Genomic DNA, 14,584 nt, shown 5'->3' with positions numbered 1-14,584 from the left:
CTGGAAGTTACTTTAATGGCATTTGGAATGTCTATAAATTTTCCATCTATTGTGATTTGCATTCCTACCACTTGCATGAATAGAAGGAACAAAAATATTTCACAAGAACATCATGGAAATACAAACGTAAGGTATTTTTCTATAATAGAAGTTCTCTATCCAGACACGCAATCTCTCCAATGCTAAAGACAATACTTTAATTGGAGGGGCAAGAAATAAAAAGATGCTACTGATATATGAGAGCAAATTGCATAAACTGTGATTGAGGAGACCTGAGGTTTAGTCCAGACCCTGCCAACTACCCAGAGACCTTGTGTAAGTCACTTTACACTTACAGGCAGATTTAATCATTTGATGTGGTTGATTTCATTCACAATTTAGATGGCTCTTACTTAAGCTGGAAGCTCCTTCAGGACAAACCTCCTTTTTTGGTCTGGTTCAGGGCACTACTGCCAGCACCTAGGTCAGCAACTGTCATGTAGCACACAATAAATGTCGGCCCAATAAGTGAAATATCTTTAAATCTCCTATCTTCATTTATTCACAACATAACTACAGAACATCTCATTTGCCAGGCGGTTATGACAGACACACCATGAAGTACATTCAGGATACAAATATAATGCAAAAATTAAGCCCCAACTTCTGCCATCAAAGAGGCCACATACACACCTAATTTCATGAGAAATGCTAAAATAAAGATCTGTACAGTATGCTCTGCAAGCAACTTCCAATCCAAGAGGCTACGATATAAAATATTTGCAACAGGGCAAATTCATTTGCAAATTAAAGCCCTATTCAAATCAGTTGTACAACAGTGTCTAGACTATTAATAAAGTCTAAACGGCTTTATTAATAAGGATTTTTTTAAAGCTTTAGAAAGATACTTTCTAAAATGCAAAAGAATGTTCCCTAATAAATCCATCTGAAACTAGCTAAGTAACCTCTCTTTAAGATCGAAATCAGGAAAAACTTGGCATTGCTAATATTTAAAGCTCCTGACAATTCACCTTGATCACTCATTAATACTGTATACATACGGAGTTTAAAGGATTTCAGATTCATCTCTGAAATAAGACTAAATTTCATTTCTGCCAAAGTGGAGATTTGTGTGTGCGACCATACAGAATCTGAAAGGCATTTTCCTCTGCTAAAACCTTGAATAACAATACCCATTTCCTTACACAATTTCATCTTAAGTTCTAGACAGTATCAACAGAGTCTTCATAATCTACACTGCTCTTTTTCATTTTCAAATGTTGACAATAGCACAATTCAGAATGGGAGCTGAACATCTGAAATGCCATTTCTCCCATACAGAAAAAAAACAAAGTACCAAATACACACAAAGCGTAATACCTCTTTTCCTCAAAAACCACTGACCAAAAGATTTCTCCAGGTCACTTTCATTTTACCAAATTTTAATTACAAACTCATAGGCACTGAGGTTCCAGGGGAAAAAAGGTCACTGCACTGTTCAAGGAAATGGCATGAGTAGTAGACGAATAGAATGCCAATCGGGATTGCAGGCTCTGAAACCTGACTGCCTGAGTTCAAGCCACTTCCTGGAGCCACAAATCCGCCTAGGCAATCTTATTCTACTGACTCAACCTCCACGAGGCTCAGTTATCTCACCTGTAAGATGGGCGAGTAACAACTGAAGACGCCTCTGGTCTGTGGCCTGCAAAATGTTAATAGCAACTACTCCAAAGGGTGGTTGTGAGGATTAAATGAGACAAACCTAAGTAAAGGGTTTACTGGCACACGGTAAGTGCCTAATAAGCGGTTGCTACTGTTGTTGTTACTCACAACTACAGGATAATAAGGAATAAAGGGATGAAAAAAGGAAGGAAAGCCAAGGAAGTTAAGAAAGGCAATCAACGAGGGGGATGAAATGAAAGGGCAAACGTGGGGAACCCAAAGAGCCGCGGAGAGCGTGGAGAAAGCTTAGCCAGAAGTGGCGAGGGGTACAGGGGAAGTAACTGCGGAGTGCAGAGATGTCGGTGAGGAAAATCAGGCCCGCAGCGGAGCGCGGCCGGGGGACAGACTCAGGTCGGCCGAGACGGAGGCGACACGCGGCTGAGGCGGGGCCCAAAGGCGGGAGCACCGCGCCCGGCCAGAGGGCTGCAGGCCGCGAGAGGCGGCGAGGCCCCAAGAAAGCACTAGGAAGTAGCCAGAGAATGCACAGGAGGCCCTGGCCCAGCCCGGGCCCGGCTCTCATTCAAGCCACCTTCCCCTTCCCCCTTCTTAAACCCCATGCGGTCCCGGCCCAGGGCCGCCCGGCTCCGCTACCCACCGTCCGCCCCGGATCTCCACATGGCAGGTCTAGCCTCTGGGGCTCTCGTGAGCAGACATGTGAAGGAAGGCAGCGTCCCTTACCTGAGCTCCCCCGGGTTGAATCGTTCACTGTCGCCCCCGTCCCCGCCACGCTCCGCCATTACAGAGGGCCGCGTTCATCCACCCGCCGACCCGGCGTCCCCTATTGGCTAGAAAAATCGTCAATCCCCAACGAGAGAGGCGGAGACAGCAGAAGTCTGAGATGCGGTTGGTCAAACTTTCCATCAATCTTCGAAATGGGGGCGGTATGTTCTTTGCTATTGGGCAAGGGGCCCGCCGACTTTGAAAGCGGTATGAAGACAGCCAGTTGATTGGTGACTCGGGGGCTTTATGGGAAATGAGATTTTAGCAGTGAGGAACCGCCAGCGCCCTCTCGCGGTAAGCAGAACTAAGTCCTCCCAAGTTCGGCTCAGCCTGCGGTAGCCACGTGTCTGTCGGCTTCCAGGAGAGCCAATTGTGGAGCCATATTGGCCAGTAGTAGCTCAGGCGGAGAGCATTTCCACTGGGCAAGCCAATCAAAATCGACCTGGGCCGCGCCTAAACCGATTGCACAGTTGCTGTGGAAAGCCGCTATTTCCTAGCTTTACGGTAGCAGGAGTCTTAAGTCACCACTCAGCTCTATATCCATGTTATTAAATAATATATTATTAATTACAAGAATACCTCCCAAATTATACTAAACAGTTGCAAGCGAATAGGTGTTATAAGTTGCTGCATTAAGAAAGGTAAATTGGCGAAGGCAAGCCTCTTTGCAATTTACAGCTTAACCATGTCTCCCTCGATCTCAAAATGTGCTTGTCTGAAATTTGCACACCCAGAATACCAGACAATTCCGAATATTTATTTCGTTTTTCTAATTAACAAAAAAAAAAAGTTTTGGATTTGGGGTTTCAAAGGCACAATGAAGATGAGCCCTTTTATTGAAGTCCTAAAAATATTAAAATAATACTAATAGATAAATTTTTCTTGGACCTAACCAGGTAGCAAACCCGGATCTAAGTACGCCATGTACGTTAACTCTTTTAAGATTCAAAAATTACTAAGAGGTGGGTAACATAGTCACTGTTTGTAGATGAGCTTGAGGCACAGAGAAGTTAAGTAACTTGCCCAAGGTCACACATCTACTGAATAGCAGAGCCTGGTCTTAACCCCAGTCAGCGTAGTAGCAAAGCAGCACTCTTAAATACTGTGAGCCTAAATAATTGGATCCACATAAAAACATGTGCACAAATGTTCACAGCAGCAATATTCATAATAGCCAAAAAGTATTGTAATAACCCAATGATCATCAGCTGATGAATGGTTAAGAAACATGGTATAGGCTGGGCCCGGTGGGTCAAGCCTGTAATCCCAGCACTTTGGGAGGCCGAGACGGGCGGATCACGAGGTCAGGAGATCAAGACCATCCTGGCTAACACGGTGAAAGCCCGTCTCTACTAAAAAAAAAATAGCCAGGCATGGTGGCGGGCGCCTGTAGTCCCAGCTACTCGGGAGGCTGAGGCAGGAGAATGGTGTGAACCCGGGAGGCAGAGCTTGCAGTGAGCAGAGATCGCACCACTGCACTCCAGCCTGGACGACGGAGCAAGACTTTGTCTCAAAAAAAAAAAAAAAGAAAGAAACATGGTATAACTGTACAATGAAATATTGTTCAGACATAAAAAGCCACATACAAAAAGGCCACCTGTTGTATGATTCCATTTACATGAAATGTGATGAAATTACATTGCATTTCAGGCAAACCCATACAGACAGAAAGTAGAACAGTGGTTTCCAGGAGGTAGAGGGGAATGAGGAATTGGAAGTGACTGCTAATAGATATGGAATGTCTTTTTGGATGATAAAAATGTTCTGGAATTGGCGCTGATGGTTGCACAACTTTGTGAATATACTAAAACCCATTGAATTCTATACTATTTATTTATTTATTTACTTATTTTGAGAAGGAGTCTCACTCTGTCACCCAGGCTGGAGTGCAGTGGCATGATATCAGCTCACTGCAACCTCCGCCTCCCAGGCTCAAGCGATCCTCACACTTTAGCCTCCCAAGTAGCTCCCACAGGCCTCTGCCACCATGTCCAGCTAATTTTTTATATTTTTGGTAAAGACGGGGTTTTGCCATGTTAGCCAGGCTGGTCTTGAACTCCTGAGCTCAAGTGATCTGCCCACCTTGGCCTCCCAAAGTGCTGGGATTACGGGTGTGAGCCACTGCATACAGCCAAATTGTATACTTTAAAAGGTGAATTTTATTGTATGTGAATTATATTTTAATTCAAAAACACCATTCTACACTGAATTCCAGTTAAATATTCAAAATCAATTAAATATGTTAAATTGTGATAAAGGCTTCACACAGTTCTGAGCAGGAGTAATTGGAGGAGAGCATGGTGAAAATTTGGTTAAAGATGTGACGTTTGAGGCTAGGTTGTAGTGCCTCAGGCTTGTAATCCCAGCACTTTGGGAGGCCAAGGCGGGAGGACTGCTTGAGTTCAGGAGTTCGAAACCAGCCTGAGCAAAATGGTGAGACCTCATCACTACAAAAAATCAAAAATATTAGCCAGGCATTGTGGTGCATGACTGTGGTCCCAGCTACTTGACAGGCAGAGGTGGGAGGACTGCTTGAGCCCGACAGGTCGAGGCTACTGTGAGCTGTAATTGCAGCACCGCATTCCAGCATGGGATACAGAGTGAGACACTGTCTTAGAAAAAAAGGTGTGGCATTTGAACAAACTATAGTTTGACTAAAAGTTGGGGGTTCGATCCCTTTTTCAACATCAGTGTGTATCCCCAAGTTCTGTCAACTATTCTGAAAATAATACTGGTATAGATGGCTCATTACAAAGTAATTCCTACTAAAAAAAATTCAAAATGGATACCTTACAGAAAATAAGTCACTAGCATATATAAAAGATGAAAACAGGCCAGGCGCTGTGGCTCACACCTGTAATCCCAGCACTTTGGGAGGCTGAGGCAGGTGGATCACCTAAGGATTTCGAGACCAGCATGGCCAACATGGCAAAACCCCGTCTCTACTAAAAAATACAAAAATTAGCCAGGCATGGTGGCGCGTGCCTATAGTCCCAGCTACTTGGGAAGCTGAGGCAGGAGAATCGCTTAAACCTGGGAGGCAGAGGTTGCAGTGAGCCGAGATCTCGCCATTGCACTCCAGCCTATGTGACAGAGTGAGACTTCATCTCAAATAAAAAATGAAAATAAACTGTCAGTCGAAGAAACTCCTTGCAGGTATTAAAAATGTTATTATCTGATAGTTTTTATTATGTTATTTATATCTAAATATACTTTAAGATATTTATATTATAGTATAATCTTTTAAATAGATTAAGTGTATACATATGTATATCTATCACATGTAATGATAATCATATGTGTATATATGTATATATTTCATTATTTCATTGCTATAGTGTATCCCCATAAATATGTCCTTGAAATTCAGGTAGTTTGAGCTCAATAGTTATTTACAACATATTGCAAATTTCTGACTTGAACTATGTCTACACAGCTTTTCTAATGTGAACCATTTTATTGAATCAAAATGAAAAAGGAATTGAAGAGATTCAGTGCATCTTTTAAGAGACCAAATGGACTTTCCTGTAGTCAAAGCTTGATAACTATTAGGATACTGATAATGTATACAACTATACAGAACAAAATAGCAAATACCATCCTTGCTCAATTGGTAACCATTGAATTATCAACCCCCCAAAATTAGCATATCAAGATGAAATGAAGAGACAATGTTGGTTTCAGACAAATTAATTCATCAGGGCTTAGGTCCTGCTGTGAAGACACTCATCAGAATTGGCTCTTGAGAACTGGTTCCAATGCAGAATCAGGCTTTAAAAAAATAACTGCCATTTTTGAGCACCTATCTTAAATCCACAGGAGGTACATTACATACACTATTTCCAATCCCTTCAACAGCCCTGCAAGATGGATGTATTGTCCCCAATTTACAAATGAGGAAACTGAGGCTCAGATAGATGATAGGACTGATGCAAGGCAACATTCAGATAGCTGAAAAGAGGGGAAGCCAGAATTCAAACACGTGTGTGTCTAACACCAAAGCCAGTTAGAGACCACTCAATCCTGTGTCTCACCCAAATCACAATGTATCATTTCTTCCTCTTCCCTCTAGACTGTAAATGCTTTAAAAAGACTGTTTTCCTGGCCGAAGCCCCAGCTCCTAATATCACACTTATTAACCCATAAACTGTGCAGCTATGTTATTCCTAACTGGAAATATTGGTCTTTGAAATATTTAAAGAGATCTCAGAAATAGAGAATCCCAGGCTGGATGCATCTGCTAGCTCCCTCACAGGCAGTATGGATAGAGGTTGCTACTGAGCTTTGGAGTAAATTAGGTCAGGATTCTAGTCCTGGCTCTTTCAACTACTGGCTGTATAATCTTGGGTAAGTCACTTCTCACAGCTTCGACCTTTTTATTTGGAAAACAAAGAGTTGCCCTGAGATTTCATAAGTAAACTATTTACCATGGCATAGGCAGCAACTAAAAATCATCAATAAGTAATATTTGTTTACAGAGTTTCTTTAGGGCTGCTATGGTCTGGATTCCTATGTTGAAATTCTTACCCACAAGGTGATTGTATTAGAATGCGAGGCCTTTGGGAGGTGACTAGGTCATGGGGGCAGAACCCTATGAATGTTACTAGAGCGCTTGTAAAAGAGGCCCAGGAGCAACCTCTCGCCCTCTTCTGCCACATGAGGTTAGAGTGAGAAGGTCGTCTGAGGAAGCTAGTTCTCACCTGACACCAAATCTGCTGGCACCTTGACCTTGGACTCTCCAGTCTCTAGAATGTGAGAAATAAATCTCTATTGTTTATGAACCACCCAGTCTATGGTATTTTGTTACAGCAGCCAGAATGGACTGAAAAAGGGCATTTTGCTAGCCTGTGCTTTACCGACAAGGTCAAAATCAAGATAGGGTCCACCTTTTTGCATATATATAAGAGAGGACAATGAGATAGCCAAGAAACTAGAACTAAATAAACAATATTACTCCATGAATAGGAAGTGTCATACTAAATCAACATACAGGATTATAGCAGAAAATAATAATAGTAGTTTACATTTCCTAAGCCTGTAGAATGCTGAGCATGTTACATAAGCATCTCATTTAATAAGTAATATTTATCAATCATTTCCTACATGCAAGGCACTGTTTTAAGCACTTTAAATGTATTAACACATTTGAAACTTTTCAAAAACCCTATGAGGTAAGCATTGCTATTATTTCTATTTTACAGATAACGAAGGCACAGAGAGATTAAGTAATGCATCCTGAGTCACACAGCTAGTGAATGACACAATTGGAATTCAAGCCTAGGCCTCCAGGCTACAGAGTCCACATTCATAACCAATCTGCTCTACTGCCAATCAGCAATTAGACCATAAAGTCTCCCCGGGCTTCTTCCATTCTGTATGGATGTCTGAGGGCAGCAGGTAAAACTTCTCCAGATGACATCTCCATTGCATCTACCTTCAAACTGTCACTTCATCAGTCTGTAACTTACTTATGGAATTTAGAACGCGTTCTAACCTCTCATCCCCTAATCTCCATTGGATCTAGGATATAAGAAAACTCAGAAATCATTGTTATATGTTCAGCTATTAAGTAGTATCAGCATATAGACTGCTTGGATGGGGCTCAGAATTCCTGAGCTGAAGTAAATAATTGCATCTTTGTGAATATATTGAGTCAGTAATGTGCAAGTGTTAAGAATATCATTCTATTCACCCTCCCAATCCATACCTTTTTTTTAATCTATAGAGGTCAAATGATCTAGTCAATCATGGTACAGAAATTTATTCTAGTCAAGAAAATGTTTGGGTTGCAAGGAAAAGAAGCCAAATTAGCATGAGTGAAATTAGTATTGGTGAGAAAACAGAACTAATCAATTCTATGGACAAGAGGTCTAGTTGCCCTGACCTTTATAGGGGCCGGAAAGCTTTGAGGACCTACAGAGTTTCCCACTGTCTTCCTTTCCTTCTCAGGGGCCACAGGGCTCCTCCTCTCTGGTTATCTTTGCCTGTTTGCTCTAGTCTCCTCTTTCTGTAAACTCACTTTCTCCTCTCACTCATCCTATTCAACGCGGATGTAAAGGCAGCACCTGACTCACCTCACAGTCTAGTGTCCACATATCACTGCCAAATCTCTGGATATCTATAGGTAAGAAGTCTTCCAAGAAGAAATCTAACTGGTCACTGGGTAGCCAGCGTATTAACTGGTTGATTTGTATGGCCATCCTTGTGCCAATTTTGTGTAATCAGAGTAAGGCCCAGAGCAGTGTTGACCTTTTCAGAGTCTGAGTTGAGAAAGGCGATGCCATCTGTTTTCCATACCCAGCCCCAGATGATTCAGCGCTTCTCCCAGATTAGCTTCCACCCTTGCTCCCTCTATTCTCTTCTCTGCAAAACATCAAATTAAGCTTCCAAAATAGCCTCTGCTTAAATCCTTTCCATGGCTTCTTATTTCCCAATAGGAAAAAGAACAGACTTTTGACATGGTCTTTGTAGCCCTATATCATGCCCATTACTACAGCTTCATCTTTCCTCCTTGCTTTTAAGTTCTAATCAAACTTGGTTTCTTTCCATTTTTCAAACATACTCATGCTTCTTACCTTAAATACTTATCTCATGGGTTTTTCTCTCTGCCTATAATGTTCTTGCTCTCTTTCACCCAAATAACTCTTTCCTGTCTGTATTAGTTACCTACTGCTGCATAACAAATTATCTCAAAACTTAGCAGTTTAAAGCAACAAAACATTACTTCACAGCTTCCACGGGTCAGGAATCCAGGCACAGTCTAAGTGCCTCTGGCTCAAGACCTCCCATGAGGTTGCAGTCAGATTGCCAGCCAAGATTGAAGACTCACCTGATGTTGAAGGATCTTCTTCCAAGTTCACGCACCTGGTTTTTGTTTTGTTTTGTTTTGTTTTGTTTTGATGACTCAGCTCATTATTTATTTATTTTTTTCTTTTTTTTATCTTTTTTTTATTATCATACTTTAAGTTTTAGGGTACATGTGCACAATGTGCAGGTTAGTTACATACGTATACATGTGCCATGCTGGTGTGCTGCACCCATTAACTCGTCATTTAGCATTAGGTATATCTCCTAATGCTATCCTTCCCCCCTCCCCCCACCCCACAACAGTCCCCAGAGCACTCACCTGGTTTTTAATGCATGTCAGTTCCTCATAGGTTGCTAGACAGAAGACATGCCACACATGGGCCTGTCCACAGAGCTGATCACAACATGACAGTGTCCTTCTCCCAGCACGAGCAATCTACGAAAGACAGAGAATGCTCAGTATGGAAGCCACAGACTTGTAACCTTTTGTAACCTCCAATATTTCAATAATATTGGGAGTGAAATTCCATCACTTCTGCCCATATCCATTCATTAGAAGCAAGGTGAGGCTGCGTGCGGTGGCTCACACCTGTAATCCCAGCACTTTGGGAGGCCGAGGTGGGTGGATCACCTGAAGTAGGAGCAAGACCAGCCTGGCCAACATGGTGAAAACCCATCTCTACTAAAAATACAAAAATTAGCCAGGCATGGTGGTGCACGCCTGTAGTCCCAGCAGTGAGCCGGGATTGCACCACTGCACTCCAGAGTGAGACTCTGTCTCAATTAAAAAAAAAAAGGGAAGAAGAAACAAGTTGAAAAGTGCACTCAAGGAGGGGCTGAATATCAGGAGGTGGGATCATTGGGGGCTGCCTTACCTATGACACTGTCTTTCAGGTGCAAGTTTATGAAACGTTTTATATATTTTATCTTATTTCTTTTCCTGCCAACTCCATTTATTGTAGTTAATGCTGAAGGGTTTTTTTGCTTTTTGTGTTTTTTGTTTTTTTTTTTAGTTTAGTTTCATGTTTTTGTTTTTCTTTTTGTTTTTGTTTATAGAGCCAGTGTTTCACGTTGTTGCCCAGGCTGGTCTCAAACTCCTGGGCTCAAGGGATCCTCCCACCTTGGCCTCACAGAATGTTGGGATTACAAGCATGACCCTCCACGCCCAGCCCTGAAGTATTTTAAAGCAAATTATAGACATCATAATATTCCACCCCTAATGTTTGGAATGCATCTATTTTTTTAATGCCCAGTTTTCTACATAGCAAAAATTATATTTTCACACCTAACATAATTAACAGTAATAGCAAATCCATATTCAAATTTCCTCACCTATCCCCAAGATGTCCTTCCAGCTGGTTTGGCCAGATAAGTGTCGAATTCAGAACCAAGCAGTACATCTGGTTGCTATGCCTCATGCTTTTAATCTAGAACAGTTCCTTTTATCATGATATGGACTTGCTGAAGACCAGGCCTGTTTCCCCTCTGGATCTGTCTGATTGCTTCCTCTAACCCTTGTGTTTCCTATAAGCAGGAAGATAGATCTGAATATTTGACCAGATTTAAATTGAACATTTTATCAAGGGAACTTCATAGGTAATGCTGTATATTCCAATTTCAGTCACAATAGGAGACACATCTGGTTGTCCCATCCTAAGTGATGCTAAGATAAACACTGAGTTAAAGGTGATGACAGCTCAATCTTATTATAATCAGAATATTATCTGCATGATATTATTTTGGCTTCATACAAATGTTGGTACCCTGTCAGGAAGGTGACCCTATCACTTATAATCCAAACTGCCACATTTGAGACTAAAAGGGGCACTATTAATAATTACACTTGGACAATAGTCATAAACTAGGACCATCTCTGGCAAAATGGGATGAATGGTCAACGTACCTGTCTACCATTAACCTAACGATTTAATGATTTTATCCTTTCCTGAATCAATACTTTCCTTACGGGTGACAAACTAATGATTTTCCAATTATATGTTACCTTCCACATTTGTTCACTGACAATCTTCCTTAAATTAGAGATTTCCTTCGACAACAGAGGCTATTTAGTTACCTGAAAATAGTTTCTGCTTTAAAAGTGAATAAATGCTTAATTCTTTTTCTTTACTTACCAACTTTCAAAATAAAAAGATTGAGGCCAAGGCAGGCAGATCACATGCGGTTGGGAATTCAAGACCAGCCTGGCACACGTGGTGAAATCCCGTCTCTACTAAAATTAAAATTAAAAAAGAAATTAATATCATCAGTGATAGTGTACATCCCTGACATGATGTGGTGAGAAGGCCGCTTCGCCTCTATGGTATTCTTCTCCAAGATCCACAACCTCAGTCTAAAGTTGTGGAAATATTAAACAAATCTGAATTGAGGGACATTCACACAATACCTGATCAATACACTTCAAAAGTGTCAAGATCATGAAAGACAGATAGTGAGAAACAGTCACAGTCTGAGGCAACAAAGGAGGCACGATGACTAAAATGTACAGTGTTGTCCTGGATCACATCCTGGAACAGAAAAGGGGCACTGGTGGGGAAAACTGAGGAAATCCAAATAAAGTTTGTTGTTTAATTAATATTGTAAGGGCCAGGCACAGTGGCTCACACTGGTAATCACAGCACTTTGGGAGTCTGAGGTGAGAGGATTGCCTGAGCCCAGGAGTTCAAGACCAGCCTGGGCAACACAGCGAGACCCTATCTCTATTAAAATATATATATATAAAAAATATATAACCTTTGTGGTTTGATCAATGAACCATGATTATATAATATGTTAATGTTGCACGGTGGCTCATGCCTGTAATCCCAGCACTTTGGGAAGCCAAGACAGGGGGATCACTTGAGGTCAGGAGTTCAAGCCTGACCAACATGGTGAAACCCCATCTCTACTAAAAAAGTATAAAATTAGCCAGGCGTGGTGGCGCACACCTGTAATGCCAGCTACTTGGGAGGCTGAGGCAGGAGAATTGCTTCAACCCAGGAGGCGGAGGTTGCAGTGAGCCGAGACTGTGCCATTGCACTCCAGCCTGGGCAACGAGAGTGAAACTCTGTTTCAAAAAATAAAAATGAAAATAAATATGTTAACGTTAAGGGAAGCCGAGTGTGGACTATGTCTGTACTAACTTTGCAACTCTTCTGTAAATCCAAAATTATTTCAAAATAAAAGGTTTATTGTTTTTTTGATTGTTGTTTTCTTGAGACAGGGTCATGCTCTGTTGCCCAGGCTGAAGTGCAGTGGTGCAATCACGGCTCATGGCAGCCTCAGCCTCCTGGGCTCAAGCAAACCTTCCTCCTCAGCCTCCTGAGTAGCTGGGACCACAGGTGTGCACCACCACACCTAGCTAATTTTTGTATTTCTTGTACAGACAGGGTCTCACTATGTTGCCTAGGCTGGTCTTCAACTCCTGGCCTCAAATGATCTTCTCTCCTTGGCCTCCCAAAGTGCTGGGATTACAGGCATGAACCACTGTGCCCAGCCCAAAAGAAAAAGTTTTCTAAAATCTGTTTTAAGTGTTCAGATAGCTAGTTCTCAAAGGTGCTAAGTACCTTTCATAAAGGTGAAAACCACAGGTATACTATGATGCCTCAATTTGTCCATCTACAAAATAAGAGGATCAGGATGCTCATCTAATGGTAAGTGCAAGCAGTACCCAGTGAGGCATCCCCAGAAAAGACTCAGCTAGCTGTATGAGTGCCAAGAGAGCTCATGAGGTACGTTTGACCTCGAGAAACACATGCAGTTAAGGATTGCACTCCTAGCTTTCCAATCCCCCCAAATAGTTTTTTTTTTTTTTTTTGGCAAAATGAGCCTGGAAACGAAGTCAGTAACACACACATTAAACTGAACACACAGCAGGGCATGGTGGCTCACACCTGTAATCCTAGCACTTTGGGAGGCCGAGGCAGGAGGATCCCTTGAGCCCAGGAGTTCGAGACCAGCCTGGACAACATAAGGAGACCCAATCTCAAAAAAAAAAAAATTATAAACTGAACACTTAAAAAAATGATCTTCATAAACCAGAATACCAATGTATTAATTTATGAAAAAAATTACAACTGTCGGGTGGACCAGCTGCTCCTGTCCTCCCTGTGGGCAAACACACATAGCAAGCAAAATAATCAGAAGGCAGTTCAACGAGATTAGAAGCAGAACAAGGGTAGAATGTTATTTAATTTTAATTTTTAATAGCTTCGGGCCATGAAAGCCTGATAATTCATATTCCAAATAAAGATACACCTTCTACTTGGACCAACTGTGCCTGCCCTTGCATTGGGGAACTCTCTGTCCTATCCAAGAACCTCTTCCTTACACAGATAGCTAAGCCTACTTCTCCAGTGAGGAGGATTAAAAAAAAAAAAAAAAAGGAGGTGTGTTCTTTTCTATTGTGGTTTATAGGAAACAAAGAGAGGGAATCGTTTTGATTATTAACACCATTGGCTGGTTCCGCCGACAGACAGCAAATGGTTAGTAAACTCATAAATTTGCAGATCCTTAAAGCAATTTCACGGACCACCTGGAATCTGTGAGCCATAAATTAGAGTACCCTGCTTTAGGTTGACCATCTATGTTTGTTTCCACAATTTTTTCCCTATAAAATACCGTATGATTATTAGGTTTCCACTTATTATACAATGATCATATTCTCTAAGATTACCCTAGTTTGTGTTTTTCCTAGAATAATTAACCACACATTTGCAATCTCTTCATTTACTAACATAGATGACTATATCTAAGTACATTGTGTATGCATTTTACTAGTTTAACTCTCAGAAACTTTGAATTTGTCCCATAATTATTAATGATACATTTATAGTCTCCTTGCTTATTAACATAAACAGTTAATCATATCCACTGTATAAAGCCAATGCTAGTTCTTTTACTGAACATGGCCAGGTCGGGGGCAGTAAGTGGGGATTCTCTCTTATCCTCTTGTATCAACAACAATTACCTCTTTTATGGTTCATTCCAATTATAAATTCTTACCATTAAAATTTTTCTGTTTCTCAAAGTTAAAAACAACAACAATAACAACAAAATCTCAGGAACATTAAATAGCAGCAGTAGTTAAGACTATTATAATGCAATTATTTCATATACTTTCATATACAATTTCCCCAAATTGAAAGTGTAACTTATCACCTTGAGAAGTTACAAAAGCAGTTGATTGACAAAGTGAAAGGATCTTCAAGATAATCTTATGCATCACTGTTTGTCTACAGATGAGGAAATAAAGACTGAGACTTTAATTTTTAACTTTTTCTTGGTCACACATCCCATTAGTGGCAGAGACAGGACCAGAACCCAGGTCTTTACAATATTATGCTTCCCCAGTTAAATT

The 14,584-nt window shown here is 41.2% G+C and overlaps 1 protein-coding gene across 7 annotated transcripts in view; it reads right to left on the bottom strand.

The window, feature by feature from the left end:
• TCERG1 (transcription elongation regulator 1) overlaps positions 1–2,638 on the bottom strand; it is a 64,200-nt gene extending 61,562 nt beyond the window's left edge. For 6 of the 7 annotated variants that reach the window (XR_008502788.2, XM_054489445.2, XM_054489447.2 and 3 more), the window contains exon 1: positions 2,380–2,502. Coding sequence is in view for 6 of the 7 variants with exons in the window: in XM_054489445.2 (XP_054345420.1) it covers positions 2,380–2,438 (59 nt within the window). In the remaining variant the exon portion in view is untranslated. Of the gene's footprint in view, positions 1–2,379 lie in introns of all 7 variants that reach the window. The other variant, XM_054489446.1, reaches the window with a different exon arrangement.
• Between the last annotated feature and the right edge of the window lie 11,946 nt (positions 2,639–14,584).

This window comes from Pongo pygmaeus, chromosome 4 (assembly GCF_028885625.2).
Source record: "Pongo pygmaeus isolate AG05252 chromosome 4, NHGRI_mPonPyg2-v2.0_pri, whole genome shotgun sequence".
Classification (NCBI taxonomy): Eukaryota; Metazoa; Chordata; class Mammalia; order Primates; family Hominidae; genus Pongo; species Pongo pygmaeus.
This window is presented reverse-complemented; position numbering and strand designations above follow the sequence as displayed.